Source organism: Dama dama, chromosome 11 (assembly GCF_033118175.1).
Source record: "Dama dama isolate Ldn47 chromosome 11, ASM3311817v1, whole genome shotgun sequence".
NCBI classification, from domain to species: domain Eukaryota; kingdom Metazoa; phylum Chordata; class Mammalia; order Artiodactyla; family Cervidae; genus Dama; species Dama dama.
In genome coordinates this window covers 98,011,617-98,039,409 of record NC_083691.1, presented here as the reverse complement: position 1 = coordinate 98,039,409, position 27,793 = coordinate 98,011,617, and the positions used below count along the sequence as shown (strand labels likewise).

The 27,793-nt window shown below is 39.8% G+C and overlaps 1 protein-coding gene across 5 annotated transcripts in view; it reads right to left on the bottom strand.

Annotated features, from left to right (window-relative positions):
- REV1 (REV1 DNA directed polymerase) overlaps positions 1-27,793 on the bottom strand; it is an 86,426-nt gene that overhangs the window by 38,033 nt on the left and 20,600 nt on the right. For 4 of the 5 annotated variants that reach the window (XM_061155929.1, XM_061155925.1, XM_061155927.1 and 1 more), the window contains exons 2-5: positions 25,484-25,544; positions 23,981-24,107; positions 11,158-11,326; positions 719-871 (exon numbers count right to left, since the gene is read on the bottom strand). In XM_061155929.1, coding sequence (XP_061011912.1) covers positions 719-871; positions 11,158-11,326; positions 23,981-24,107; positions 25,484-25,534 — 500 coding nt within the window. In that variant the 5' untranslated portion in view covers positions 25,535-25,544. Of the gene's footprint in view, positions 1-718; positions 872-11,157; positions 11,327-14,278; positions 14,371-23,980; positions 24,108-25,483; positions 25,545-27,793 lie in introns of those variants that run through there. The other variant, XM_061155928.1, reaches the window with a different exon arrangement.

Genomic DNA, 27,793 nt, shown 5'->3' with positions numbered 1-27,793 from the left:
TCCTGGTGTTTTGGGAAAAAATATATCCAACTCCCAAAGCAAGCAATTTAAATAAATAAGGAGAAGGCTCATGATAATGAATCATGATGATAAACCACCTGATATACAAGTTAAGGCAACATACCAATTAACTATAGAGCCAATTTACCTAGGGTTACTGCAATTAAAACTTAAATCAAAATATTTTAAAAACACATGGAATAAGGCCTAGATTCATCTCTAATTCTATAACCTTGAGGGTCATCAACTAAATTTTCACCAACATAAAATATTTATGTTTTTATATTGTTACTGACTTAGAATTTTTCAAAAATAACCTAGAAGTGTTAACATTTTATCTATCTTTCTGTGTAACAGTGCACAACAAATGTACAGGTGGCATAGCTCAGTTTTTGAGAAGGTAATATTCTACAGCAAATTACTTGTGTCAAAAATTATTACTACCATGGAAAATCCATGAAAAATTTTACTTCTAGTAACTTAACAGCCATTGGTTCAACATGGAAATCTAATGTGAGTGGAAAAGTTTTCTTGTTTACATTTTATTTATGAAACTGTCGTGATAAAAATAATTTTTAGCTAAGACACCCACCCCTATACTTCGACAGCATTAACACAGACGAGTAACAAGGTTTCACGTGTGCCTCTAGCTTGCGTAGAGCAGGGCCATGCACTGCCACACTCCCGCTCCGCAGTCTCCCAGCCCAGGCGCACTTACACCCTGTCGCTGAGCTGCTGGGCGATGCTGCTGGGGCCGGGGAGGGGGTCCTCAGGCTTGCACACAGGACTGAAGTTGAGGCTTTTCTGCACGGAGGACTGCTTGCTGTACAGCTGATACGGAATGTAGGACAGCAGGCGTCCAGCTTTGATGCTGAAACGAAAAAGTCAGACCAGTTTAAGGGTTTAATACTGGGGTACACGAGCTTCACAGAAAATGAACGTTCTCAAGCACAGGAGTGTTCCACCAACAGCATGCCACTGCTCTTTCTAGTTTATTCCTTCCTCCTTCGTTTTAGTGGTCCTAACACAATATAATTTTAGTTAAACATGAAGAGATGTGTCTGAAACTTTAAAAACCAGTGGCCAACAATCTCACATTGAGGAAGGGAAAACTAGAGAATAGGATGAGAAAAGTTTAAATACAGAGCTGGACTAGTCAATATTTTAATCATCATGACTTTAATATTAACCACAATCTTTCCCCAAAATTGCTACAAATGGTGACTACAGCCATGAAATTAAAAGCCTGCTCCTTGGAAGAAAAGTTTTGACAAACCTAGACTGCATATTAAAAAGCAGAGACATTAGTTTGCCAACAAAGGTTCATATAGTAAAAGCTATGATTTTTCCAGTAGTCAAGTACGGATGTGAAAGATGAACCATAAAGAAAGCTGAATGCTGATGAACTGATGCTTTTGAGCTGTGGTGTTGCAGAAGACTCTTGAGAGTCCCTTGGACTGCAAGATCAAACCAGTCAAACCTAAAGGAAATCAATCATGAATATTCATTACAAGGACTGATGCTGAAGCTCCAATACTATGGCCACCTGATGGGAAGAGCCGACTCATTAGAAAAGACCCTGATATCAGCTGGTAAAGAGTGAAGGCAGGAGAAAGGGACGACAGAGAATGAGATGGCTGGATGGCATCATCGACTCAATGGACATGAGTTTGAGCAAACTCCAGGAGATGGTGAAGGGCAGGAAGCCTGACATGATGCAGTCCATGGGGTCACAAGGAGTCGGACACGACTGAGCCACTGAACAACAACTACAACAACAACCTTTCTCCAGTTCCCACACAATCATCGAGGTTTTCTCAACCCATCTCACATGGGTTTCCCCAGTGATCCCCCATTCCTAAGATTCATGTCAGGTCTATTACATGTGAAAGCATGTAATGTGAAGGCCAAAATAAAGAACCTCAACTTTAAGAGAAGTAACTTGTACTGTTTTATATGTATAAGTGTGGTAGAGACAAGGCCACTAGAAGACAGGAACTAAGAGCAGCTACCATATACATCTAGGTATCCTCTTCCAAACGCTCACTATCTACATACCAACCACCACTGCGGTCAATCAGGGGGCGTGAGTAGTATGATGCTAGACAGCCAGGCCCATTCACAGACATTCCCAAACACCTGTTATAACTAAGAACTCAAACCAAGGTCGTTAAACTAATATTTGCTCTCTAATAAACTGAGTTATATATGGTAACTGTGCCTTTAAATATATCATTTTCAATTCAAAATTGAAACATTTCAAAGCACGTGTGGCTTTAAACCTAAACTACATATTAAGAAAGCCACCCTTCAATTATTTAGGAAAAAATGAATAAAGAGTAAAATATTTTTCTTAGTATCTGACAAATTCAAAAGTTTTGACGTTTTCCTCAAAGGGCACTCCACAAAACTTAAAAAAAAAAAAAGTAAGAAATTACTGAACTGGCTTAAACAAACCATTTCAAAATATTGAGTCAACAATTGTGAATACTGAAAAACATATGATGATATCCTAAAAATGGAAATATGCCATGTTACAAACTAAGTCCTTTATGTAATTATATCAGTATATAATGCCCCCATAACACCTTCAGCTTTAGGTAGCATTACTAAATATGCTGAAGTACTAAATTACGACAGTGGAGAACATTACTGCTGACAACACAATTCTCATTTACCAAAATAAATTTACCATCAGGCTAAAGTTAGTTTTTATCAAGACGACAGATTACATGCAAATAAGAGAATGAAAATCCTAAAACTGGACTATTTATTAATCTCCTTTATTCTTCTTCAAACTAATTTTGCTTCCTTTAACAACTGGTCTCCGCTGCCTGGCCACAGATCTTTGTCTTCTTAGCCTCTCCTGTCCTACCTGCTCCCCCAGCCCCAGCAGCGGAGGGGCTTGGCCCTACCCTGAGCATCTGCCGGCTCCATCACACACAGCACAGCTGGGACTGAGGGCTGAGTGGAGATTGAAACGGTGCCCGATGTGCCAGGGGCACGTCAGGAGGAAGACCCAGGTGCAGCAAAGCCAGGACATGCCCTGCTGTCATGCTGGCTTCTCCCAGCCTCCTGACAGTGTGCTGGCTGACCAGACCCTGGAGGTGCTATCTGTGGTCGACACTGATCACACACGACCCCTGTGAAGACTGCGGTCACCTGGCAGAGCCTAAGGCCTATATAACTCAGCCCATGGAGGCTGATGAGAGACAGCCAATTTTAATACTGCAGGTTTCTAACCAGACATCCTCAGAGATGCCCAGTAAAAGCAACTAACACCCAGCACACTATAATAATGTTAGACAAGGAATTTTTAAAATTTCAAACCCAAACCACTACACATCCACTGTACACTCCTAACTGTCAAGACTTACCCATCTGTCCAACTACAGACATGGCAGAAGCATTATCTGAAGGAATGTTTTTAAAAGATCTTCTTTTAAGAAATCTCTCAGGGATTAACTTGTAACATTTTCTAATTTCACTGCTTATCCTAAGCACAAAGAAGCTGTATATTTTCTACTATTTTTAAGAAAAAAAAAAAAAAAAAAAGCTGAATACCAAGTATCAAAATCCAAATTTCAAGATCAAAAGGAGTTTCACTTTACCAAAAGATATTACTACATGATTTCTTTAAACAGTGGACTTCCTTCATACACTGAAAATAGACTCTGGTATATATGAAAGAGACTACATTCTAGTCAGTGTATCAGACGCATGCTCATTGATATGAAACATTCACTTACTTTGGGGACTCTTAACTTGGTTTGTCCTCTAGCCCCAGTAAACTTATCTCTAAAGTAGAACTTTGCTTCTAACAATCCTCTAAATCATTTCCTATGCTGACACAATGAATTTACACTGACAGTTATAACCAGAATCTGGAAAATTTTGTAAAAATCGAGATATAAAAGTCACTACGTTGATTTCTATTTCAAACTCTGTAGTATCACTGTAGCAATACTATCTTCTTTAGAAATGCAATTCTGCTCATCAAATGTCATACGGTTCCAGTCAACATCCCAGTCATTCTCTATTAGAAAACCCCTAACACTGTATATTCATCTGCCCATCCAATTCAGGCATCTGTCTTCTTCCTCATTCAAAAGTAAATTTAAGGCAAGAAAGGAGTGAATTATGTGCTAAGGAAAAACAGAACTGTTTTGCCTTATATTCTACCACTAAACAAAAATTCTCCATTCATTCAACATTAAATTTCCTCTGTCCCCACCTCCCTGATCACCTAAGCTTTCCAACCACTCACCAAGATCGTACAAGCTCAAAAAAGGAAATAACAGGTATGAACACACACATATATATATAACTTGTTGTCCTTTATCCTACAGGGCCCAAACTGCTTTTTATTTTTCACTACAAATATTGAGAGTTAAGCTATTCACAGTCATTCTTTAACTCCTGAAAACCAAGAATATCAGTTCAGTTCAGTTGCTCAGTTGTGTCCGACTCTTTGCGACCCCATGAATCGCAGCACGCCAGGCCTCCCTGTCCATCACTAACTCCCAGAGTTTACTCAAACTCATGTCCATCGAGTCAGTGATGCCATCCAGCCATCTCATCCTCTGTCGTCCCCTTCTCCTCCTGCCCTCAATGTTCCCCAGCAGCATGGTCTTTTGCAATGAGTCAGCTTTTCACATCACATGGCCAAAGTACTGGAGTTTCAGCTCCAGCATCAGTCCTTCCAATGAACACCCAGGACTGATCTCCTTTAGGATGGACTGGTTGGATCTCCTTGCAGTCCGACGGACTCTCAAGAGTCTTTAACACCACAGTTCAAAAGCATCAATTCCTCGGCGCTCAGCTTTCTTTATATTCCAACTCTCACATCCACACATGACCGCTGGAAAAACCATACCCTTGACTAGATGGACCTTTTTTTTGGCAAAATAATGTCTATGTTTTTTAATGTGCTGTCTAGGTTGGTCATAACTTTTCTTCCAAGGAGCGAGTGTGTTTTAACTTCATGGCTGCAGTCACCATCTGCAGTGATTTTGGAGCCCAAAAAAATAAAGTCTCTCACTGTTTCTCTATATATTTGCCATGAAGAGATTGGACTGGATGCCATGATCTTAGTTAATGAACGCTGAATTTTAAGCCAACTTTTTCACTCTCCTCTTTCACTTTCATCAAGAGGCTCTTTAGTTCTTCTTCACTTTCTGCCGTAAGGGTGGTGTCATCTGCATATCTGAGGTTATTGATATTTCTCCTGGCAATCTTGATTCCAGCTTGTGTTTCATCCAGCCCAGCGTTTCTCATGATGTACTCTGCATGTAAGTTAAATAAGCAGGCTGACAATATGCAGCCTTGATGTACTCCTTTTCCTATTTGGAACCAGTCTGTTGTTCCATGTCCATTTCTAACTGTTGCTTCCTGACCTGCATACAGATTTCTCAGGAGGTAGGTCAGGTGGTCTGGTATTCCCATCTCTTTCAGAATTTTCCACAGTTTGTTGTGATCCACACAGTAAAAGGCTTTGGCATAATCAATAAAGCAGAAGTAGATGTTTTTCTGCCACTCTCTTGCTTTTTCAATGATGCAACGGATGTTGGCAATTTGATCTCTGGTTCTTCTGCCTTTTTAAAATCCAGCCTGAACATCTGGAAGCTCACAGTTCACATACTGTTGGAGCCTGGCTTGGAGAATTTTAAGCATCACTTTACTAGCACGTGAGATGAGTGCAATTGTGCAGTAATTTGAGCATTCCCTGACATTGCCTTTCCTCTGTATTGGAATAAAAACTGAACTTTTCCAGTCCTGTGGCCACTGCTGAGTATTCCAAATTTGCTGGCATATTGAGTGCAGCACTTTCACAGCATCATCTTTTAGGATTTGAAATAACTCAACTGGAATTCCATCACCTCCACTAGCTTTGCTCGTAGTGATGCTTCCTAAGGACCACTTGAGTCCGCATTTCAGGATGTCTGGCTCTAAGTGAGTGATCACACCATCGTGATTATCTGGGTCATGAAGATCTTTTTTGTCTAGTTCTTCTGTGTATTCTTGCCACCTCTTAATATCTTCTGCTTCTGTTAGGTCCATATAATTTCTGTCCTTTATTGTGCCCATCCTTGCATGAAATGTTCCCTTGGTATCTCTAATTTTCTTGAGGAGATCTCTAGTCTTTCCCATTCTGCATTCAAATGGGAATATCTTTCCTTTTCTCCTTTGCCTTTTACTTCACTTCTTTTCTCAGTTATTTGTAAGGCCTCCTCAGACAGCCATTTTGCTTTTTTGCATTTCTTTTTCTTGGGGGTAGTCTTGATCCCTGCCTCCTGTACAATGTCACAAACCTCTGTCCATAGCTCCTCAGGCACTCTATCAGATCAGATCCCTTAAATCTAATGTCACTTCCACTGTATTATCATAAGGGATTTGATTTAGGTCATACCAAAATGGTCTGGTGGTTTTCCCTTCAGTTCAGTTGCTCAGTTGTGTCCGATTCTTTGCGACCCCATCAATCACAGCATGCCAGGCCTCCCTGTCCATCACCAACTCCCGGAGTCCACCCAAACCCATGTCTATCGAGTCAATGATGCCATCCAACCACCTGATCCTCTGTCATCCCCTTCTCCTCTTGCCCTCAATTTTTCCCAGCAGCAGGGTCTTTTCCAATGAGTCAGCTTTTCACCTCAGGTGGCCAAAGTATTGGAGTTTCAGCTTCAGCATCAGTCCTTCCAATGAACACCCAGGACTGATCTCCTTTAGGACGGACTGGCTGGATCTCCTTGCAGTCCAAGGGACTCTCACGAGTCTTCTCCAACACCACAGTTCAAAAGCATCATTTCTTCAGTGCTCAGCTTTCTTTATAGTCCAACTCTCACATCCATACATGACCACTGGAAAAACCATAGCCTTGACTAGACGGATCTTTGTTGGCAAAGTAATGTCTCTGCTTTTTAATATGCTGTCTAGGTTGGTCCTAACTTTCCTTTCAAGGAGTAAGCATCTTTTAATTTCATTGATGCAGTCACCATCTGCAGTGATTTCGGAGCCCAAAAAAATAAAGTCAGCCACTGTTTCCACTGTTTCCCCATCTATTTCCCATGAAGTGATGGGACCAGATGCCATGATCTTAGTTTTCTGAATGTTGAGCTTTAAGCCAACTTTTCACTCTCCTCTTTCACTTTCATCAAGAGGATCTTTAGTTCTTCACTTTCTGCCAGCAGGGTGGTGTCATCTGCATATCTGAGGTTATTGATATTTCTCCCGGCAATCTTGATTCCAGCTTGTGCTTCCTCCAGCCTAGTGTTTCTCATGATATACTCTGCATATAAGTTAAATAAGCAGGGTGACAATATGCAGCCTTGACGTATTCCTTTTCCTATCTGGAACCAGTCTGCTGTTCCATGTCCAGTTCTAACTGTTGCTTCCTGACCTGCATACAGGTTTCTCAAGAGGCAGGTCAGGTGGTCTGGTATTCCCATCTCTTTCAGAAGTTTCCATAGTTTATTGTGATCCACACAGTCAAAGGCTTTGGCATAGTCAATAAAGCAGAAGTAGATGTTTTTCTGGAACTCTCTTGCCCTTTCAATGATCCAGCGGATGTTGGCAATTTGATCTTTGGTTCCTCTGCCTTTTCTAAGACCAGCTTGAACATCTGGAATTTCATGCTTCATGTATTACTGAAGCCTGGCTTGGAGAATTTTAAGTATTACTTTATTAGCATGTGAGATGAGTGCAATTATGCGGTTGTTTGAGCATTCTTTGGCATTGCCTTTCTTTGGGATAACCAAGAATATATTTTCTTATAAATATTATCTACAACATGGGGTGGGGGGGACTGAAATGTGTGTACTGGGTAGTTGGCCAAGTAAAAATAATTTGAGAAGAATTCTGTAGTGTAATGAGAGAAAAAAGTAAACACTCAAGGTAAAAAAAATTTTTTAAATGCAAATCTAGACTAGAAATGAGAATCATGCATATTTTCTATTAAGAATTGAGGCAAGACACAGAAACATAAGGGGGAAATCATGAGATAAAATTGCAGCCAGCTTATATTTGATCTCAAAAGGCACTCTAATAATTACGTTGAGTGTAATTAGAAACAGTTTTATTCCACATGAAGCACGAGGGCTTCATGGCATCGCAATTATGTGACAGACACACAAGCATGTGACGCTCAGGAAGGGCGTGCTGCCTGGGAGCCAGTTCCTCCCATGAGAAGACCCTGTGGGCTGGCATGAACAGGACCCTCTCTCCTCGCAGCCCAGCCCGTGAGAACCAGGCTCTCTCGCCATGGAGACTTGATGCAAAGTGGACGACGAGAACAAAACCATGGTTTCTACTGTGCTGCGCCCTGATGAGTCAGAGGGGTGACCAGAGCGGCTTCTGTAACTACTTCACACTTCAAATTTCCACATCAAATTTCCACATCAAAGGGATTAACAAAAATGTGAAAATCACAGACTCATACTATACCATAAACAACCGTAAGATTCACAAGGCAAAGCCTTCAGTAACATAACTCAGAACTTAAACTAATGCACACAGGCTTCTCATTAAAGAACTCCCCTGCCTCTTCGAAGTCGTGACCTCGTAATCATGCCTGTATTAACTCAGGTTTAATGGCACCTACACAGGCACCAGGGAATTTGAATCAAAGTAATCAACCTGCACACTTAGAAGTGTTAGTCACTTTTCAAACTGCTCAAACCAAAAACAGGAAAACCAATTATAGAAGAGAATACCACATATCACCCTTTAAATAGCTAATATAATGTTCAAATTTTTAAGTATAATAAACTCTCATTAAAGCACTGCAGAGGACAAGAGATGAACAAGGCTGGGATTAAGAGTGTGGAAGCAAACAGCTCTGATTTACCCTAGAGAAGCCCGTGCTTATGACATTACAGACACCGGGCATTTATGTCATCTATTAGGGCACAGCGCCGACTGATCCATTTCTATAGAGATGAGTGAGCCAGTTCTCCTATAATGACTTAATTAAATGGCAAAGAGCAGACCCAATGATGAGTCAGGAATCTGGATTCTGAATTCTGTCACTTGGGCAAATTGGTTAACCTTATCTGTCCTGCCTTCTCATCCACCACATAAAGCAAATACACCACATAATCATGATTCCACAGTCACTTCAGTTATTTAAAAACAGATCATTAGGTCTGAAGGTGTATTTTATAACTTGTAACTGCCTCAGCTGCATTTATTATTGAATTACCCATCTAGCTGCATTCAGCAAAAAAGAGTCATTATAAAGAAAGAGCTGTCATGAAGAGCACCATTTTCTAAACACATCAACTTACACCCAGCCAGGGCCCTCTTCACCTCCCTTTCCTATCATCCACAATCTCCCCTATTCCTCCCAAAGCCAAACTAACACCCCCAGATCAAAATTCCAGCCCCAGCACAATGAAATGACTGTGTATAAGTGCCCACACACAGTGGAACTCTGAAATAAAACTAACCTCTTATAAAAAAATTTCACAATCCCTTTTTAAGAAGACACACCACTAAAACCCATGTGGATAAATCCTATATAATGAACAGTGACTGGGTCCTCGGAACACAGCACAAACATGTTCCAGGGATGAGTCTTCAACTCAATACAGCAAGACTTAAATTAAAAAACCCCCAGTTTATATGAATAATTTGGCTTTCTGGAAGCCAAATGCACTTTTTCCCTAAATGTACCTTTGAGCTTCTGGAATTCATTTTTCTAATACTTGGTCATGTTTATAGAGTAAAAATAAAATAGCACAGCAGCAGCAGCTTCTTCCGTATTATGCCTCTGTAATATGTGAAGCATTGTGCTAGGTAGTTTGCATGAATTATTTCTAGTTTTCACATAACCCTAACAGGTAGACAGTGATCTTCTACAAATGAGGAGACAAGGTTCAGAATGGCGACACCCCCGCTCCTGTTACCATCCAAGATGCAGGAACCCTGAATAGCTGAGCTGGCACATGAACCCAGGTCTGTTTCCAGAGCCCAGCACAGCCTTTCCACAATATACTGCCTGGTGTGAATCTATGCTGCTGGATCTGCGATACAGAAGACCTGAACAAGTCTAAATCTACCAAATAAATTAGTTTATGGTGTCAGAATTAATGAAATTTGGGTAAGAAAAGCTTTGGCAGTTGACTTAAATAATTTCTAAGTTTGTGTCATTAACACTCCACTATATAATCTGACCATTCTCTCATATACTGATTACAATCCATTCATGCATAAAATTATGACTTTAATACTTTCACTTTTAACTTTTTTTTTTTCACTTTTAACTTTCAATCACTCATAAATTACATGTGAATCACTTAAATTCTAGCTCATCCTCAAATTTCAGATGATGTATTTTATGTTAGGAAGTTACTAAGAATGGCCACCACTGATTTAGAACACACCAGTTCCAAACAATAGCCAAGGAACTGGAACAACTGAAAAATAGGTATTAATAATACTGCAAACTGCTCCCCTCTCCAAGAACTTCAGGTCCACATTATCCTCATCTTTTCCCCCTTAGCATGTACTAAATTTTAACATATGATATAAACTTACTCACATATTGTTTATTATCTATTTCCCCCAGTAGAATGTAAGCTCCAAGAAGTAGGGGAGGTACTCTGTTTTGCTCAATGATGTATTTCCCAAATACAAAGAACACTGCCTACTGATAACAGGTGCACAAACATTTGCTGAATGAGTAACATGCTTCATCAAGCCCTTCCATCACTGTCTCCTGCTCTTCCTTGAGTCGTCTTCCCTAAGTTCGGGGAGCTGAGGATGCAGGAACACTGACCTCAGACCACAGGCACCTGAACTACTATGCAAGGCTAAGGAGTACAGTTGTTCAGTTGCTAAGTCATGTTCAGCTCTTTTGCGACCCCAGGGACTGGAGCCCACCAGGCTCCTCTGTCCATGGGGTTCCCCAGGAAAGAATACTAAACTGGGTTGCCATTTCCTTCTCCAGGGGATTGACCTGACGCAGGGATTGAACCTGTGTCTCCTGCATTGGCAGGCGAGTTCTTTACCACTGAGCCACCCAAGGAGCAGAGCCGTGTTGTTTAAGACATTGGTTACTCTTCACCCTTAAGTTAAAAGGCACCGCAGGTTAGGTAAGGGTTTATAGTACAAATAAGCATTCCAATTTCTAAAAATGGTTTAATTAAAAATTAAACTTACCTTTCCACAATCCATTCTGGTCGAATTACTTTTTCTCCCTTTAACTCTTTGATTTTGGCATTAGGAAGATTTGTGGCAATGATGTGTGTTGTTTTGGATCTGGAATAATACACGTGATATTGGCCTCCATGCAACATCATTAGCTTTCTCAATTCCTCAGCAGATGGGTCTGTAAAATTAATAATAAAACATGCTGAAAGTTTTATACCTAAGAAAGTAGAAGTAGAGCACTGGCTGAACAATCCCTTCAACTGGATGATTTAAAGAACACATCACTGGTTCACTTTCTCCTCAGCTGTGCTGTGATAGAGCTATTTTGCATTATTCAGCACAGCCTGAATTCTGATTCTCCTGGCTACTAATAGTCAACCAACACAAGAACATGCACTGCCGGCTTCCTTGGTGGCTCAGTGATAAAGAACCTACCTGCCAGCGCAGCAGACTTGGGTTCGATCCCTAGTCTGTGGTGATCCCACATGCCACACAGCAACTAAGCCCATGTGCCACAACTACTAAGTCTGTGCTCTAGAGCCCGGAAGCCGCAACTACCGAAGCCCGCTCACCCTGGACTCCGTGCTCCACAAGAGAAGTCACCACAAAGAGAATCTGTGCACCACAACTACAGAGGAGCTCCCGTTCAATGCAATGAGAGAAAAGCCCATGCACCAACAAAGACCCAACGCAACCAAAATGAACTATTTTTTAAAAACTCATCCACATAAAAAAAAATCTTAGAAAAGCAAAACCAAAAACATCTACTGACAAGAGATGCCTAAAGAGCAGACAGGCTCCTCAAGTAATGAATCTGATACTGACAACAGTGCAGTATTATGAAACAGTGAGGATTTTTACCACAGCTATATGACCGTGATATTTTTGTTATGCTTAAAAATACTTACTATAAGCAGACTTACTGTAGGGCTTGTTAAGACTTTACTCCTATGAAGCTATCTAAAGTTTTATTTAAGAAAATATAAGAAAAGTTAAAATAATCCTATTTGGTTTCCTAATATGAACTTGCATCAAAGCCAAAAATTAAACCAAACCAAATAAAAAAAAGGAACTGCCAACCAAGAAGCACTGTTTTATCACCAATTCTGTTTCAAATTATTTCATTCTTAGTAAAACTGCAAAAAAATAAATATGATTCAATGTGGTTTATGCTTTCCCATAAAAATGTCTGACTCACTAAAGTTATGTTATGACTGGCATTACTAGTATCACATTAAACTAATTATTTTCAATAGCTCTTCTATTTCTTTTAATTTTTATCCTAAGAAAAGGAAAGGAAAGTGAAAGTCACTCAGTCATGTCTGACTCTCTGCGACCGTATGGACTATACAGTCCTTGCAATTCTCCAGGCCAGAATATTGGAGCGGGTAGCCCTTCCCTTCTCCAAGGGATCTTTCCAACCCAGGGATCGAACCCGGGTCTCCCGCATCACAGGTGGATTCTCTACCAGCTGAGCCATAAGGAAGACTCTGCATCACACCTCCCACAGCAGTAGCTATTGGCGGGGTGGGGGCGGGGGTGATATCCACAGGAAGCTTGCGTATCTTCTTGGTTATTCAAGCAATAAATTGTTTTTAAGCACAAATAATACAAATCCAAGCACTTAAATGAGTACTTTTATTAGAATAACTAATTCGGTGAGTTTGGGTCTTTAGAAGAAGAAACATGTTCCCTTAACAGGAGTTTTGGTAAGGGTTTTTATCATGAACAACCTAACCTTACACCTAAAGTAACTAGAGAAAGATGAACAAACAGAACTCAGTCAGTAGAAAGAAAAAAATCATAAAGACAAATAATATCAGAAATGAAAAAAAGTTAAAATGGACACCATGGAAATACAAAGACTCCTAAGAGACTACTGTGAGCAGCTATACATGAATAAAATGGACAACCGAGAAGAAATGCACAAATTATCAGACAGGAATAATCTCCCAAGACTGAACCAGGGAGAGACAGAAAACATGAACAGACCAATTACTAGTACTGAAATTGAATCAGTAATTTAGAAACTCCCAAGAAAGGCTTCTCTGGCGGTCCAGTGGCTAAGAATCTGCCTCGCAGAGAGGGGACACTGTGAGCCCACGTGCCGAGGAGCACCTGAGCCGGGAGCCACGAGCAGGGAGCCCGCACGCCTGGAGCCCGCGCTCTGCCGGGAGAAGCCACTGCAGTCGACACCCGCAGCCACAAGGGGAGAGCAGCCCCACTCGCTGCGCCGGGACAGAGCCCACCCGACAAGCAAGACCCAGGGCTGGATGGCCTCAGGGGGATCCTACCAAACACCGGGGGAGGGCTAGCACCTGTCCTTCTGAAGGCGTTCCCAAAAACTGCAGAGGAAGGAACACTTCTTAACTCCTTTTATGAGGCCACCATCATCCTGATAACAAAGCCAGCCAAAGGTATCACAAAAAAAGAAAATTACAGGCTGATATCACTGATGAGCACAGATGCAAAAACCCCCAACAAAGTACTAGCAAACCAACTCAAACAATACATTAAAAAGATCACACAACGTGATCGAGTGGGATTTATCCCAGGGATGCAAGTATTTTTCAACATTCAAAACTCAGGCATCAACAAGCTGAAGCATAAAAACCATATGATAAATATCAACAGATGAAGAAAAAATTTTTAAGAAAATTCAACATCCATTTATTATTAAAAACTCTTCAGAAAGTGGGCACAAAGGGAATACAGCTCAACATAATAAAGACTGTGTATGACAAACCCAGAGCTAACACCATATTCAATGGAGAAAAGCTGAAGGCATTTCCTCTGAGATTAGGAACAAGACAAGGATGCCCACTCTAACCACTTTTATTCAATATAGTCTTGGAAGTCTTAGCCACAGCAATCAGAAAAGAAAAAGGAACAGAAGGGACCCAACCTGGAAAAGTAAAACTGTCACTATCTGCAGGTGACAGGACACAATTAGGATGCTACCAGAAAGCTAGCAGGGCTCATCAGTGAATTCGGTAAAGTGGATTACAAAGTCAGTATAATGGAGATCCACTGCATCTCTGTACATTAGGAACAAAACATCAGCAACAGAAATTAACAACCCCATTTACCATCTCATCAGAAAGAATAAAATACCTAGGAATAAACCTACCTAAGGAGAAAGACGACCTGTACTCAGAACACTGTAAGACGCTGATGAAAGAAACTGAAGATGACAGAAATGACGGGATGACACACCATGCTCTCAGTCTAGAAGAATCAATATCAGAGGTGAGACTGGATGATAGTTAAGATCCCTTACAAAGCTATCATACAATTCTAGGCACTAAAACCATTATCTCCAGCAAACAAAATCTGGAGACTAAAAGCAAAGCAGGTCACATTATGCCCAATTTTACAGGTAAAGGAACAGAAAGCAGAATAATGTAAATGATGGAAAAAATACATATAAATTAGCAGGACATCAGAAAAAGTAGGTCAACAACTCACATATCCTGCCTATCGAATAAACTACAATGTCTTATACACTTAACAAGTACAAAACTGAAGAAGTTTAAAGTCACACAACAGAAAGTACTTAAAAGCAAGCAAGGTCTCTACTCGTGGCAACACAATGTGGTACAGGGCAAACAGTGCAGGAAGTGGAAGTCCTGAGTGCTAGCCCGGCTGTGAGAACTAGCTGGGTGACCCCCACACAGGTTTCCCACCATCTGTGGTTCAGTGTGATGAAGGTCAAATGGGATAAATGGAACAAATGATCTCTAGTATTCCTTTCAGATTTAAAACATAAGGAATTTATTTAGCTTTTGGACAAATTCTCTATCATTGCCTCACATTCTGTTACAAATAGATTCCATTACATCAAATACCACCATGGAAAACAAAAATCAGTATTACAAAGTCAATTCTACAACCAAAAAGAAAAAAGTAACGACCTGGTTAAAATAAACCATCTTTTATGATACTTTTTTTCCAGACTCCTGCTTCATTTAGTTTGTCCTCTATAAAGGAAGTTCTCCATCTGATACTATTGCATGTAAATAGTATTTGTTAAGGGGATCAAAGATTCAAGGGGTCTTCACTGATATTATTCCCTCAACAAGCAATATTATCACCATTATCATTACTCTACATGTATTCATTATATATTTAAGTGTGTTTATATGTGTACCATCACACACCCTGAACTGCCAACATCAACTCCCAAACTGTCCACTAAAATATCAGCCAGTAGGGCTTCCCCGGTGGCTCAGTGGTTGCAGAACCCACCTGCCAGTGGAGGAGACATGGGTTGGACCCCCGGTCTGGAAGATTCCACATTTGGAGGAACAACTGAGTCCGTGCACCCCAACGACTGAGCCCGTGCTCTAAAGCCCAGGAGCCACAGCTACCAAACCCCATGAGCCCTAGAGCCCGTGCCCCACCCAAGGGAAGCCACAGCAATGAGAAGCCCTTGAGAGCAGCGAGAGCGCAGGCCCCACTCTCCACAGCGAGAGAAAAGCCCAGGCAGCAGCAAAGACCCAGAGAGCCAAAAAGTAAATAAATAAAAGAATCTCTTAAAAAACAAAAAAAGAAACGATTAAAACAAAGTACCAGCCAGAAGATCAAAGACAGATTTGAAAAGTGTAATTTATTCTTTTCAACTGCAGCTTCACTATGAGGAAAGGCAGTGGTCGGCAAAAGCTACCACGATATATGAGCAATATGCTCAGGAAACCTCTTAAGAAAGCAACTGGGAAATCATGTGGAATTTCACGACTTTTACTAGCAATAATTCTAAATATTTGATATAGAAATTTAAGATCAGTTGACAGTTTCCCTAAGCCATTATATTTAACAAAATGTCTGAACAGCAATTTACACAATACTTTGCATATCCTGAAACAGAGTATGTGCTCTCAATACATGATTTCATGCATGCTAAGTTGCTAAGTCATGTCCAACTCTTTGTGACCCCAGGGACTGTAGCCTGCCAGGCTCCTCTGTCCATGGGATTCTCAGACAAGAATACTGGAGTGGGTTGCTGTTTCCTCCTACAGGGGATCTTCCCAACCAGGGACTGAACCTGTGTCTCCTGCATTGGCAGGTGGATTCTTTTACCACTGAGCCACCTGGGAAGCCCCAATACATAATTCCTGCACAAAATAACAAGGGAACGTTTTTACACATGATCACAGTAAGAATTAAACTTGAAAATATTATTTTTTCTTTCCTATAGTCAGCAGATACTTAACATGTGTCCATTCTAGTAGCACCAACATATATATATATATATATATCAATTTGATTAAAACATACCACCTCTCTGCTGAACAAAATGAAACTGTCATTTCCTGTTTTATAGTCATAAGCAGATAAAAAGAACTGAGGAAAGAGAATTCACATTAATGCAACACCTAGTCAGTCATGTACTTCCACACTCTATCTCACTTAATCCTCACTACTGGTGATTCCAAGATTGGAATTCAACAACAGTCTTGGCATACATGTTCTTTGCAAGGTTATTAATGTCACTGCAATGTTATTCTTACCGAAACCAAAACAACAAGCATGTTCTGGATAATTTGGATAACCATGACTTCTGTGCAGGTTTTATTTATGGAGGTACTGGGAATGCTTTAAACGTCACATGCTAATGAAAAGAACAGAAACCAACGTAAGGTACAAAAAATGCACTTGCATCAAATGAAGACCAAAAACATCAAGGTACACTATTTAAATGTTGATTGTGTAGTGATAGAACAGAAAAAATTAGTGGGGGAAAAGGGTCAATAAAAAACACATGTGGGGATTTCCCTGGTGGCGCAGTGGGTAGGAATCCACCTGCCAATGCAAAGGACATGGGTTCAATCCCTGGTCTGGGAAGACTGCACATGCCACGGAGCGAGTGAGCCTGTGTGCCACAACTGCTGGAGCCTGCACGCTCTAGGGCCCTCGAGCTACACCTACTGAGCCCGTGGGCCCTAACTACCAAAGCCCACACGCCTAGAGCCTGCACTCCACAGCAAGAGAAGTCACTGCAACGAAAAGCCTGTGCCCTGCAACAAAGGGCAGACCCAGCTTGCCACTACTAGAGAAAGCCTGTGCCAAAAAAAAAAAGCAACAAAGACCTAGCACAGCCAAAAATAATAAATAAAAAAACCAACACATCTGCCGGATAGCCACGGGCAAAAGAATGAAGCGACTTTATAACATAACAAAAATTAACTCAAATGGACTAAAGACCTAAATGGAAGAAAACACAGGGGAAAAGCTTTATGACACTGGATTCAGCAATGATTTCTCAGATACAATGCCAAAAGCACAGGCAACAAAAAGAAAAGCAGATAAACTAGACTACATGAAAATGCAAAACTTCTGTACATGAAGGACACAACCTGTGGGACTGGAAGCAATATCTGCAAACCGAGATCACTCTAAGGAGGAGTTAATAGACTATATAAAAAAGAACAGAAATTCAACAAGAACAAAATGTCTAATTTAAAAATGGCCAAAGGACTCTAAAGATGATATACATATGGCCAACAAGCATATGAAAAGACACTCGACATCACTAATCATTAGAGAAATGCAAATTAAAATCCCAATGAAACATCCCTTTAAACCAAAATTCTGAGCTCCTTCAGCATCCTGAAAGATGTTTCTACAAAGGAGACCAACTTCAGGTAAGAGGACTATAACACAGCAACATTTCAAGTTTTAAAAAATCTAAAAACAAGTTCTAAAATGTCTCTTATAGGTTGAACAACATAATACACCTTTCTTTTCTATGTTACATGTATCCCTGCTTGACAAACAAGATACATCAAAGAACATTTGATCAACTAGAAAATAATTTATCTAAGCTATCTATATTTCTCACTAAATAGAATGGCACAATTTTTAAAACTTACAAATATTTTATAAAGAATGCTTTGCAAATCTGTAACAATTATATTCTGTAATACTCCTACTGTTAATTTTACAGAACATTCTTCGGGAATATTCTGTATGCAATCAAAGTTTAACATTAACTAAAACCAACCATATTAAGAAACAACTTAAGCATAGAAAAGGTAAAAGGACCACAGTTTAGGCCTAAAGCTCCACATGTGAAATTCCGCCACAGTAAATGCCATCACGTAACATCAGAACAGCCACTGAAGACCACTGGCAAGTCTCTGGGCACAACTTATAAAAAGGTTGCTCACTCGGCTAAAACATATCCTATAAACAAACACATTCTATAAATTTTAAAATCTTGTACAAAAGTTTTCTTTGATCTTTATTGAGAAAACAGTCTATGCACACCATTTCACTCTGCACATCCAAAGAGCTTGACTAAATACTGGCCGCGTCACATGCAGGATAGGAAGAAGTAAGCCAATAGCTGTTTACACCTCCTATGGTCTTACAGTAGGTAACACCCTTCACTATTTCATTTGAGTTTCACAGTCCTGTAAATGAGAAAGACAGTTTAGCAGTGTGTTGACTGCTGAAGAAATGAGAGGATGTATCCACAATCACCCACCACTGTGCAGACTCTTGGTCTTCTGAGCTCTGTCCATCATGACTTTCTCCAGTAGCCATCCACTCTCCTCAGCAAGTGCATCAGACTTACTACCAAATTCAGCTAAAAGCCACATACACTCAACCAAACAAAAACGGAAGAAAAGTTTCAAAAGCCTAAAGAACCTCTAATAGGAGCAAATACCTTTCAGACTCTGGCAAAATTACAGGGAATGGTATAAACTAACACAGTAAGTCTCTCCCACATAGGAGGTTAAATTCCTCCATTCCTGGATTCACAAGATCAGAGTCCCACAGGAAATGGGAGGAGACAGCATGTATGGATCCACAGAAAATAACTCCTGGAAGGCATCCATTTCAAAAGAATTAGTTCAGAGTATTAAACGGACTCTGTCCCTAAGTCACATTTGTATGCTCAGAAAACATCAATGTTAAGGTTCAGTTTTCAAACAGATCTCTACCACTTAGAACGTCAGTCTGTTGTATGTGTATATGCCCATTTCATTTTGCAGTCATATTTGCAGAATGTCTCTGCCTGCCCCATTTTTCCACAGAATTCAGTAGTGCCAAAGTCCCCAGACCTGGTCTCTGATCCACCTACTGAAAAAGGCAGAAAATTACCCAAACACTTCTTTCCGTATTAACTATCCTGATCCAACCTCACAGAAGAGCAATTACAGCTCCCTATATCTGAAGCACTAGCTGACCCAAGCTTTCACCAAGATAAACACACCCAGGGCCCGTCTCCGAGAGATTACAATCCAGTAAGCCTAGAGTGTGGCCAGTGTCTTATTTAAAAACTAGAGACTTAAGAAAATGGGAGTTGAATTAGCACATAAGTGAACACATTTTAACATTCTGATGTGCAAGCATGACACCCTGGCACTCATTCACACACTCAGCTGATATTTACTGAGATCTCACAACATGCTGCGCAAGCTCCGGGCCCTTGGTACTCCCATTGGAGCTCCACTGGGCAGACAGAAAGTAACTCGGATAAATACCAGTTCAAGTGCAAGGAAATTCTAAGAAGAGCAACATAGCTGGATAAGAGATGAGAAATTTATTTTAGACAAGGCTGATCAGGGAAAGTCTCCTGGAGAAGGTAACATCTGACCGAGGCGTAAATGATCAAGACTTGGAGGAGGAAGGGCTGAATGGAGGCCCAGGGGTCACTATACAAAACGGGCTTTCTGACTCCCCAAAACTTAATACATTTAGAAACCTGACAAAACAAAACGACACTCAGGTGTTTTGTTTTCTAGCCAAAATGCTCTGAGATGTATACACTATGGACCAGCTTAGGGAAGGAGGCAAATCTAATTAATGAATGAATCTGACTCCAGGTTACAGAAGTGAGGCGAGGAGCTATGATCACAGTGACAGCATGAACAGCAGCAGAGGGAACTGAGATGTCAGAACAGCCCTGCTGACCACAGTCAGAGGGTGTCAAGGTGAAAACGGAGGTGAGGGTCAGGACAAGAATGCCTTTACCCAGCTTCATCCAGAAACATCGATTTACCCAGAACCAGTTTAAAAAGTCAATTCTACCTCAAAGGCTTACTTTTGTCTGTGTTGCCACCACTTGCCTCTGTCCATATCTAATGTTCAGAAATTGACTTTTTCATCACAAAATTCATATTCTCCACCATTGTCATCTCTGTTCAAACACAATTCCTAACACACAAGCAGCATAAAAAATATATTTGCTTAATTAATCAACGTAGAGTAAAATGGGATGAAAGGTTTAAAGACTGGAATACTTAACAAGGATGTCAATTCTTCCTAAATTCAACTATAGGTTTAATGTCATTCCTATCAAAATCCCACCAAGGCACCTATTTTGTAGACACAGGAAAAACTTCCCCTAAATTTTATGTGGAAAAGCACAGGCTCAAAAAAATAGCTAGAACAATCTTGACAAAGAATGAAACCACAATAATATACCTGATATTACAGCTTACCATATAGGACCATAATCAAGATTATGTGGAACTGGTGAACAGACAGACGCATATTTCAGTGGGGCAGAACACAGAACCCAGAAATAGACCCACCCAAATACGGCCAACTGATTTTTGAGAAAAGTACAAAACGGAGGAAGAACAGCCTTTTCAACAAACAGTGCCAGAGCAAGTGGATATCCACAGGTCACAAAAAACAGAAATAATCAATATGGTCCATGAGTTTAAATATGAAACATAAACCTGTATAATTTTTAGAAAAAACTAGGAGAAAATCTTTAGGATCTAGGACCAAGCAAAAACTTTTGACTTGAAAGCACAATCCGTAATAAAAGTAGAGGTTGATAAACTGGATCCCATCAAAATAAAAAACTACTGTTCCGCAAAAGACTGTGTGAAGAGCGAGAAAGACAAACCACAGACTGGGAGACAACATTTGCAAACCACGTATCTGACAAAGGAGCAGTAGTGAGAACAAAGAACCCTCAAAATCCAACAGTAAAAAACCAAGCAATTCAACTGGAAAACAGGCAAAGGACACGTACAGACAGTTCACTGAAGGGGATCGGCAGGTGGCAAAGCAACCCATGCAAGGAGGCTCGGCATCACGAGCCAGCAGCAAACACAGACTAAAGCCACGAGATGGACTGCACATCCGTTAGAATACCTACATTAAAACCACAAAAACCCAGCCTATCTTTACAAAATGCTGATGAGGATGTGGAGCAACTGGAATACAGACTGAAACCACAAAGAGATATCACTACATACCTATTAAATGTTTAAAACAAATCACTAAATCCTAACAAGGATGCAGAAAAACGGAATCGCCCATAAATTGCTTGTGGGAATGTAAATCGTACAGCCACTTGGGAAAGAGTTTGGCTGCTTCTTAAAAAAATAAAAACCACGCAAGTTCAACCATATAACCCAGCAACTGCACTCTTATGTTCACACAAAAACTCGTACATGAGTGCTCACAGTCAAAAAGAGGACATGATCCAGACATTCTTAAATGGGTCAATGGTTAATCTGTGGAAACATTCATACCATGGAATACAGCTCGGTAATAAAAAGGATAAAACTAATAATAAACACAACAACTTGGATGACTCTCCAGAATATTATGCTGAGTAAAAAAAGCCAATTAATTCCAGAAGGTAACGTACTGTATGTTCTATTTATGTAACATTGTTGAATTGAAAAAGTACATGAATGGTGGCCAGACTAGCAGTCCCCAGGTGCTTAAGGAAGGAGCAGAGTGGCTACAGAAGTGAAGCACGAGGATCCTTGTGTGAAAAGTTCTGCATCTTGACTGTATCCATATCATCCATACTCTATCCTGGTTGATAACAGTACTATCTTTTTTAAGATATTACACTGTGGAAAAGTGGACAAGAGTCATGGTCTCTCTCTGTATTTTTTCTGTGTGTGAATCCACAGTCAAAAAAATTTTTAATTAAAAAAAAAAGTTGGAAGGCAAAGAAGTGAACTTAGAAGGGAAAAGATGCTGTTTGGGAGGAAAAAGAGAAGAGAGAATAAGTTAACAGAGGCAGAGTATCCAGAAGATGCAGGATCTTCTCTCTAAACTATGTTGGAAGGGATGGGGGTCACCAAAGAGAAGCTCATATGGCAGAACAGGGAGCTTTAAGGAACCAAGGAGACCTGGAACATCAGTTAAAGTCTGTGAGAAGCGTGAGTAAGAGTCAGCATTATCACACAGTCCCCGCTGTCTCAGTGAACCCAAAGCACTGGTCTTCACTTGCTGAGTCACCACAGAGGTCTTAGATTCGGTTTCACCTATGAAGCTGCAAAGCAGTCACTGCAAGCGGGAATTTTTTCTAAAAACAATTATACCACCATAACTTGCATATCCCTATAAAAGTCAACTTAATGGAACTTTCCTTATGGAATTATAATGTAATCCTAACAAAACCAAGAATAAAAACTATATTATTATCCCTATCTTAAAGGAAAGGACAGGGATAATAAAAGGTCCAAATAAGAAAATGTCGAACAGTCACATACAAATTAGTGATGAAAGTAAATTGGAATTCCAAATTGTCAACCATGGTAGTGATTACTACAACATTCATTTTCTTCTCCCTCATACAAAGAATCTCCTCTTCTTCCTCTTATGTAAATGAGGGTGCCTCTGTAAACTGGAGACTTCCAAAACTGGCTAATGTAACAAGTAATGTTTATGTCTTTTTATTAACATCTTCAGTCTTTTATAATGCATCTCATGAAAGTCTGTGGAGTTTGAATGTTCTAAGATGCCTATGTAGAAAAGCTGCATGTGAATTTTCCCAAAGTTGCAGCAGCACTGGCTTTGAGTTAGCATTCCTAGACTAAATTGTCAATGATGTCTGATAAAATGCAACCAGGCAACATTATTGCTTAACTGAAACCTAACTTTAATCAACAAATACCCCAAGTTACCCACAAGACTGCAGGGGCACCAAGGACACAGGAGTAGTGAAATGTGGAAATGGCGCTCTTGCTCCTGTCTGTAAACCGGCAGCTACAGTAAGATCCAATAAACGCCAGGATGTGAATAAACGCAAGGAGCCACCCCCACCAAGAGCAGGGAGAGACAACCAACAGGAATTGGTTCACGGAGACCTTAAAAACAAGTAGCTAACAGCCAACTAAGAAATGGAGGGGAAAAGTGGGCCCTTGGATGGCTGGTAAAACAGGAAGCTGATGGCTGACATTGTAAACTAAAATTCTCAATCTCCTCTCCAACTCACAGAGAAAAACCATCCTGTCCCTTCTAGACACTGGACTCAATGACAACAGGCGTGGCAGGAGGAGAGGAGGGACACAGAGAAGGAAAAAGATACAGCAGGAGAGTAAATGAGATTCTGCTTCCTAAACAGTGAGAACTGGGCCCTCACCTTTCCTGTTGGCAACCAGATACCAGCTGCTGCGTTTACATCCTTCTCAAGACGGGATGCAGAGAGCCTGACACACGCCCCACCCACTCCCCCACCAGCCCCAAAGGACCTCTGGACAATTACAGTTGAAGAGCCCCCAGGGAAGGGTCCCTACAAGGCCCCCCTCTTCAAGGCTCACAGTTTACAAAGCCCCACACGTGTGATGAGCTGTTTAAGCAGGAGGACTACAACTTTTCATTTTAAACTTCATCTGACTTTTAAAAAAACCATGTGCTTTGATAAAAATTAAAATAAGACCATGGCAAGCCGAGGGGAGATGGAAAGAAAGCGTGAGGAAGGAGTATCTAAGCAGAGGGTCTGTCTTCTATCTTTTTTATATGCAAGATAAACAATTAAAAACAGAATTTAAAACAAGTCACCCCAATCCTAAAAAAAGGTACACGCCAAAATGAGATAAATAAAAGGTAAGATGCAGTCAACCTGTATATCCATTAACATAGATGGCGACTCCACTAAAAATTGTTGATGAAGTTCCGTCCTTCTGGATAGCAGCGTCTGATCGAAACTGTTGCTCCAATTTCTGCACCTTGGCGGCCATATACCCACCCTAGAATTCAAGAAAAGTAAACTAATCATAAAAGTTTTATTTCCTTCCCACCTCCCCATTTTAAAATGAAATTAAAATTAAAAAAAAAAAAAAAGTCCTTACTCTGTGACAGTGATCAACATACAAGGATGACATAGGGCATAATGATAACATAAACCATAATTCACGGTTATACAACAGGCAGGTCAAGGGAGACTTTTCCTGTCAACTCGAGTTTTAATAATTCTGTCCGTAACATTGTAAAGCAGTTACCTCCAATTAAAGAAAACTTCTATCACATTCTTACAACAGTAAGTACTATGTTAAAAGAGGAAAAAGGTAAGTCTAGAATAAGTGTAATATCACAGAATATTGCTCTTATCTACAAAAGTTATGACAAAGTTTAAACCAATTAAAAATTTGACAAGTGGTCAATTAAAGAGTATATTTTAGACTGGCTTCCACTATCTTCTCTGTATAGTAAGCTTAACATCAAAAACTTCAAGTAAAATGAAGCTGTTTGACAAACCAACAGAGTTACCCATACATGTGGATAAGAACACAATAAACAATTCAGTGGTTAGGTTCTGGATCTAATCAATCTGATAGTAGTACTAAAATTTATAACACCAACTTAAAAAAAGAATGTAAAAACATTATTACCTCTGCTAAAGACATTTAGAAATCTATGAATTCAGCTATACCTTTCCTGAACACTGAAATAATTAAGCTAAATCTATTAAGACTTATCAATCTCACTTTATTTATAAGTCTTCAAAGTAAAATTGTAGATGTCTAGAAGTGGTATATATTTTTCCCAAAATGGAAATAACTTTTAATACTGTTTTTGATTATTCAAATATCACATGCCATTAAAATTTTTTTTCTTTTCCCAGAAAAGAAGAAAATTTAAATTAGCTGTGATCCATTCAGTGCTAACAGTATGGGATCTTACTTTCAAAGCTTATTTCTGTGCCTCAGAACACAATAAGTTTTACACACACAGGATCACATGTAATACTTCTTTATACCACAAGACCATCCTGCCAGGTTAGCACACAGCTAAATGACGGGTACATACTCTTCTTTGCTACAGAAGATAACTTACACACCCAATCCCCTGTTACTGGATGTCTATGTCTTCCTGTTATCTAGGATTATTAGCAAATCTGTGATAAAACGATGATATAATACATTCTGTGCACTAGAACATTTATTTCCTCAGGACAAAATTTCTCAAAGTTTAAGCTTTCAATATACTGTGAATACACACACAGAGTTGGTATCTAAAGCAATTTACAATTTAGAAAAGACCTTAAACCACATTATAAACTAAAAGAAGAATGAAGAATACCTAGACAGTTCAATATAATTATTTTTATTCTTTTAAAACACACCCATTTTTCCCAGTCATCTTCAGCTCTCTTCCTCCATCCACCTCGTCTCATGGTGGAGCTTCTGTATTAGGGGGGAAGAAAAAAAGAAATACTTCAATTTCTTAACAGACTGTACTACTAATTGATACTATATTTCAATATAAAGAAAAATGAGAAAGTAAAATAAATTCAAATGTTCAATTCATTCAAGTTGAAAGTATAAAACTGAGGAAATTTTTCCAAGGTGTATCATTCTCCTACTTCACCCCAAAACTCCTTGCAGATAAATATCAGGTTGAAATATCAAACTTTAATTACAACTCATTTTTATTTTTGGCCATGCCATGCACATGTGGGATCTTAGTTTCCTGATCAGGGAACAAGCTCGTATCCTCTGCATTGGAAGCACGGAGTCTTAACCACTGAACCACCAGGGAAATCCCTTCAATTTTAACAGGAAAAACTTTTATGCATTTCTGAGCATCAATCCTAACACCCACTTATATAAAGCATCACCAAATCCAACTAATATACTGTGTTTACTTGTTAACATTAATCAGTGTTAAAAGAACCTAAAAAATCATTTCCCTCCATAAACTGTCCTAAAATATGGCTTCTGAATTTTGTATTTTTAAAAAATTTATTATTTTATTTTTTGCTACACCACATGACATGCAGGATCTTAGTTCCCCAACCAGAAATTGAACCTGCGCCCCCTACATTGGGAGTGCAGAGTCTCAACCACTGGACCATCAGGGAACTCCCTTGACTTCTGTCTTTGCTATTACATACTGCACACTTAAGAGTGCAGTCATATGACTAAGCACACACACAAAAAAGAGCGCAGTCCCAGTATAATTCATCAATTATGCAAAAATCCTAAAAGAAGTCAATCAAAGCAGTGTAATTAAGGGACATGATGCAGAAAGATTATCACTGATAATAAATTAGTAACTCTAGCATTTTCCTTAAGGGAACACATGACCAGCTCTACCATAAAGCCACCAAACTGGCTCATCTCAAGTGTCAACCGGCTTACCAGTGATAAAGGTATAAATCAAAGCAGGCACTACATGAGGCTCGTTGTAAAGTCAAATTCTTCTCATTCAAACAGCTACATCCTGGGTGGGACATGACTGCATTATCCTTCACAAAATTAATGTGAGCTCCATTTTTCTCGTTTAGTAACTATATAGGTTAATACCGAATGGTTACCATACACCACTGGAGAAGTCATACAGTATCCAAGTTAAACTGGTTCTGATACGGTTTAAAACAATCTTTTATTGAGTAACATTTTAAAATAGCCACACTTTATCTACATATATCACCTGATATTTTCCTTCAAATATTTCTTTCTTAGTATATACAGGATTTATAATATCTACTTGGTGACTCTGTATTAATTACAAATTTTTACTGCCTACTCTAAAAGGCACCTGAAAGACATGCAGAGATAGTCTCAGAGTTAACTCCAACAGGGGGACAAGGGGCAGGTGGGGAGGCTCTGAGAACAGGAGGCCAAGTGGCTAACCCTGAGCAGGTGCGGTGCGCGCAGGAGGGGAGGGTGGCTGTTTTGTCTCCGACAAGTAAGGGCGTGTGTTCACCCTGAGCGCCGGGACAGCCATCAGTGCTGTTTAATACTTCTTCTGGTCTCAACAGGCTCACTCTGGCCAGGCTGCTCCCCCAAGACCTCTCTCTTATCTTAAAGGAGTCTGGGAAATGTGACCACATAGTTCTTGACTAACTCTGACTCCACACATCTGCTCTTACAAGTGAAAAGTGTGGGCATTCTGGTCACTGTACATTAAGAACGAATAATAACAAAAATTATACAAAACCATTAATCTGTTACACAAAGGTAAGTTTAAGAAAACACATTTAAAAAGTTTAATTCACCTGACCATTTAAGAGCCTCATTGTAAAAGGTCAATACGAAAATCCTTATTGATGGCTTAATGAATGAGATCTCACTGACACAAAATTTCTTTGAAGAAAAGTTTTAAAGAAACTTTTAAGCTTCCCAAATAAAGCTACCCCAGACCAAGTTTTGAAAACAAAAAGCAATGAAGGGCTGAAAAGGTAATTTCATCAAATTTCGAAAAATGTAATTTGACCCATGTACAGCAAACTCCTATTGGCCCAAGATTCAATAAAAACCAAGAAAAGGGAAACGGAAGCAAGAAACACACTTCATTTTATTTTATTTTTACACACTTCACTTTTTACATTCAAATTCTACTCTGAAAAAATTTCAGGACAAATAGTAAATTTGGTTATTTGGACCAACTCCCTGCGGAGGAGGAGCAAAACTAGACAAAACATTGTTTA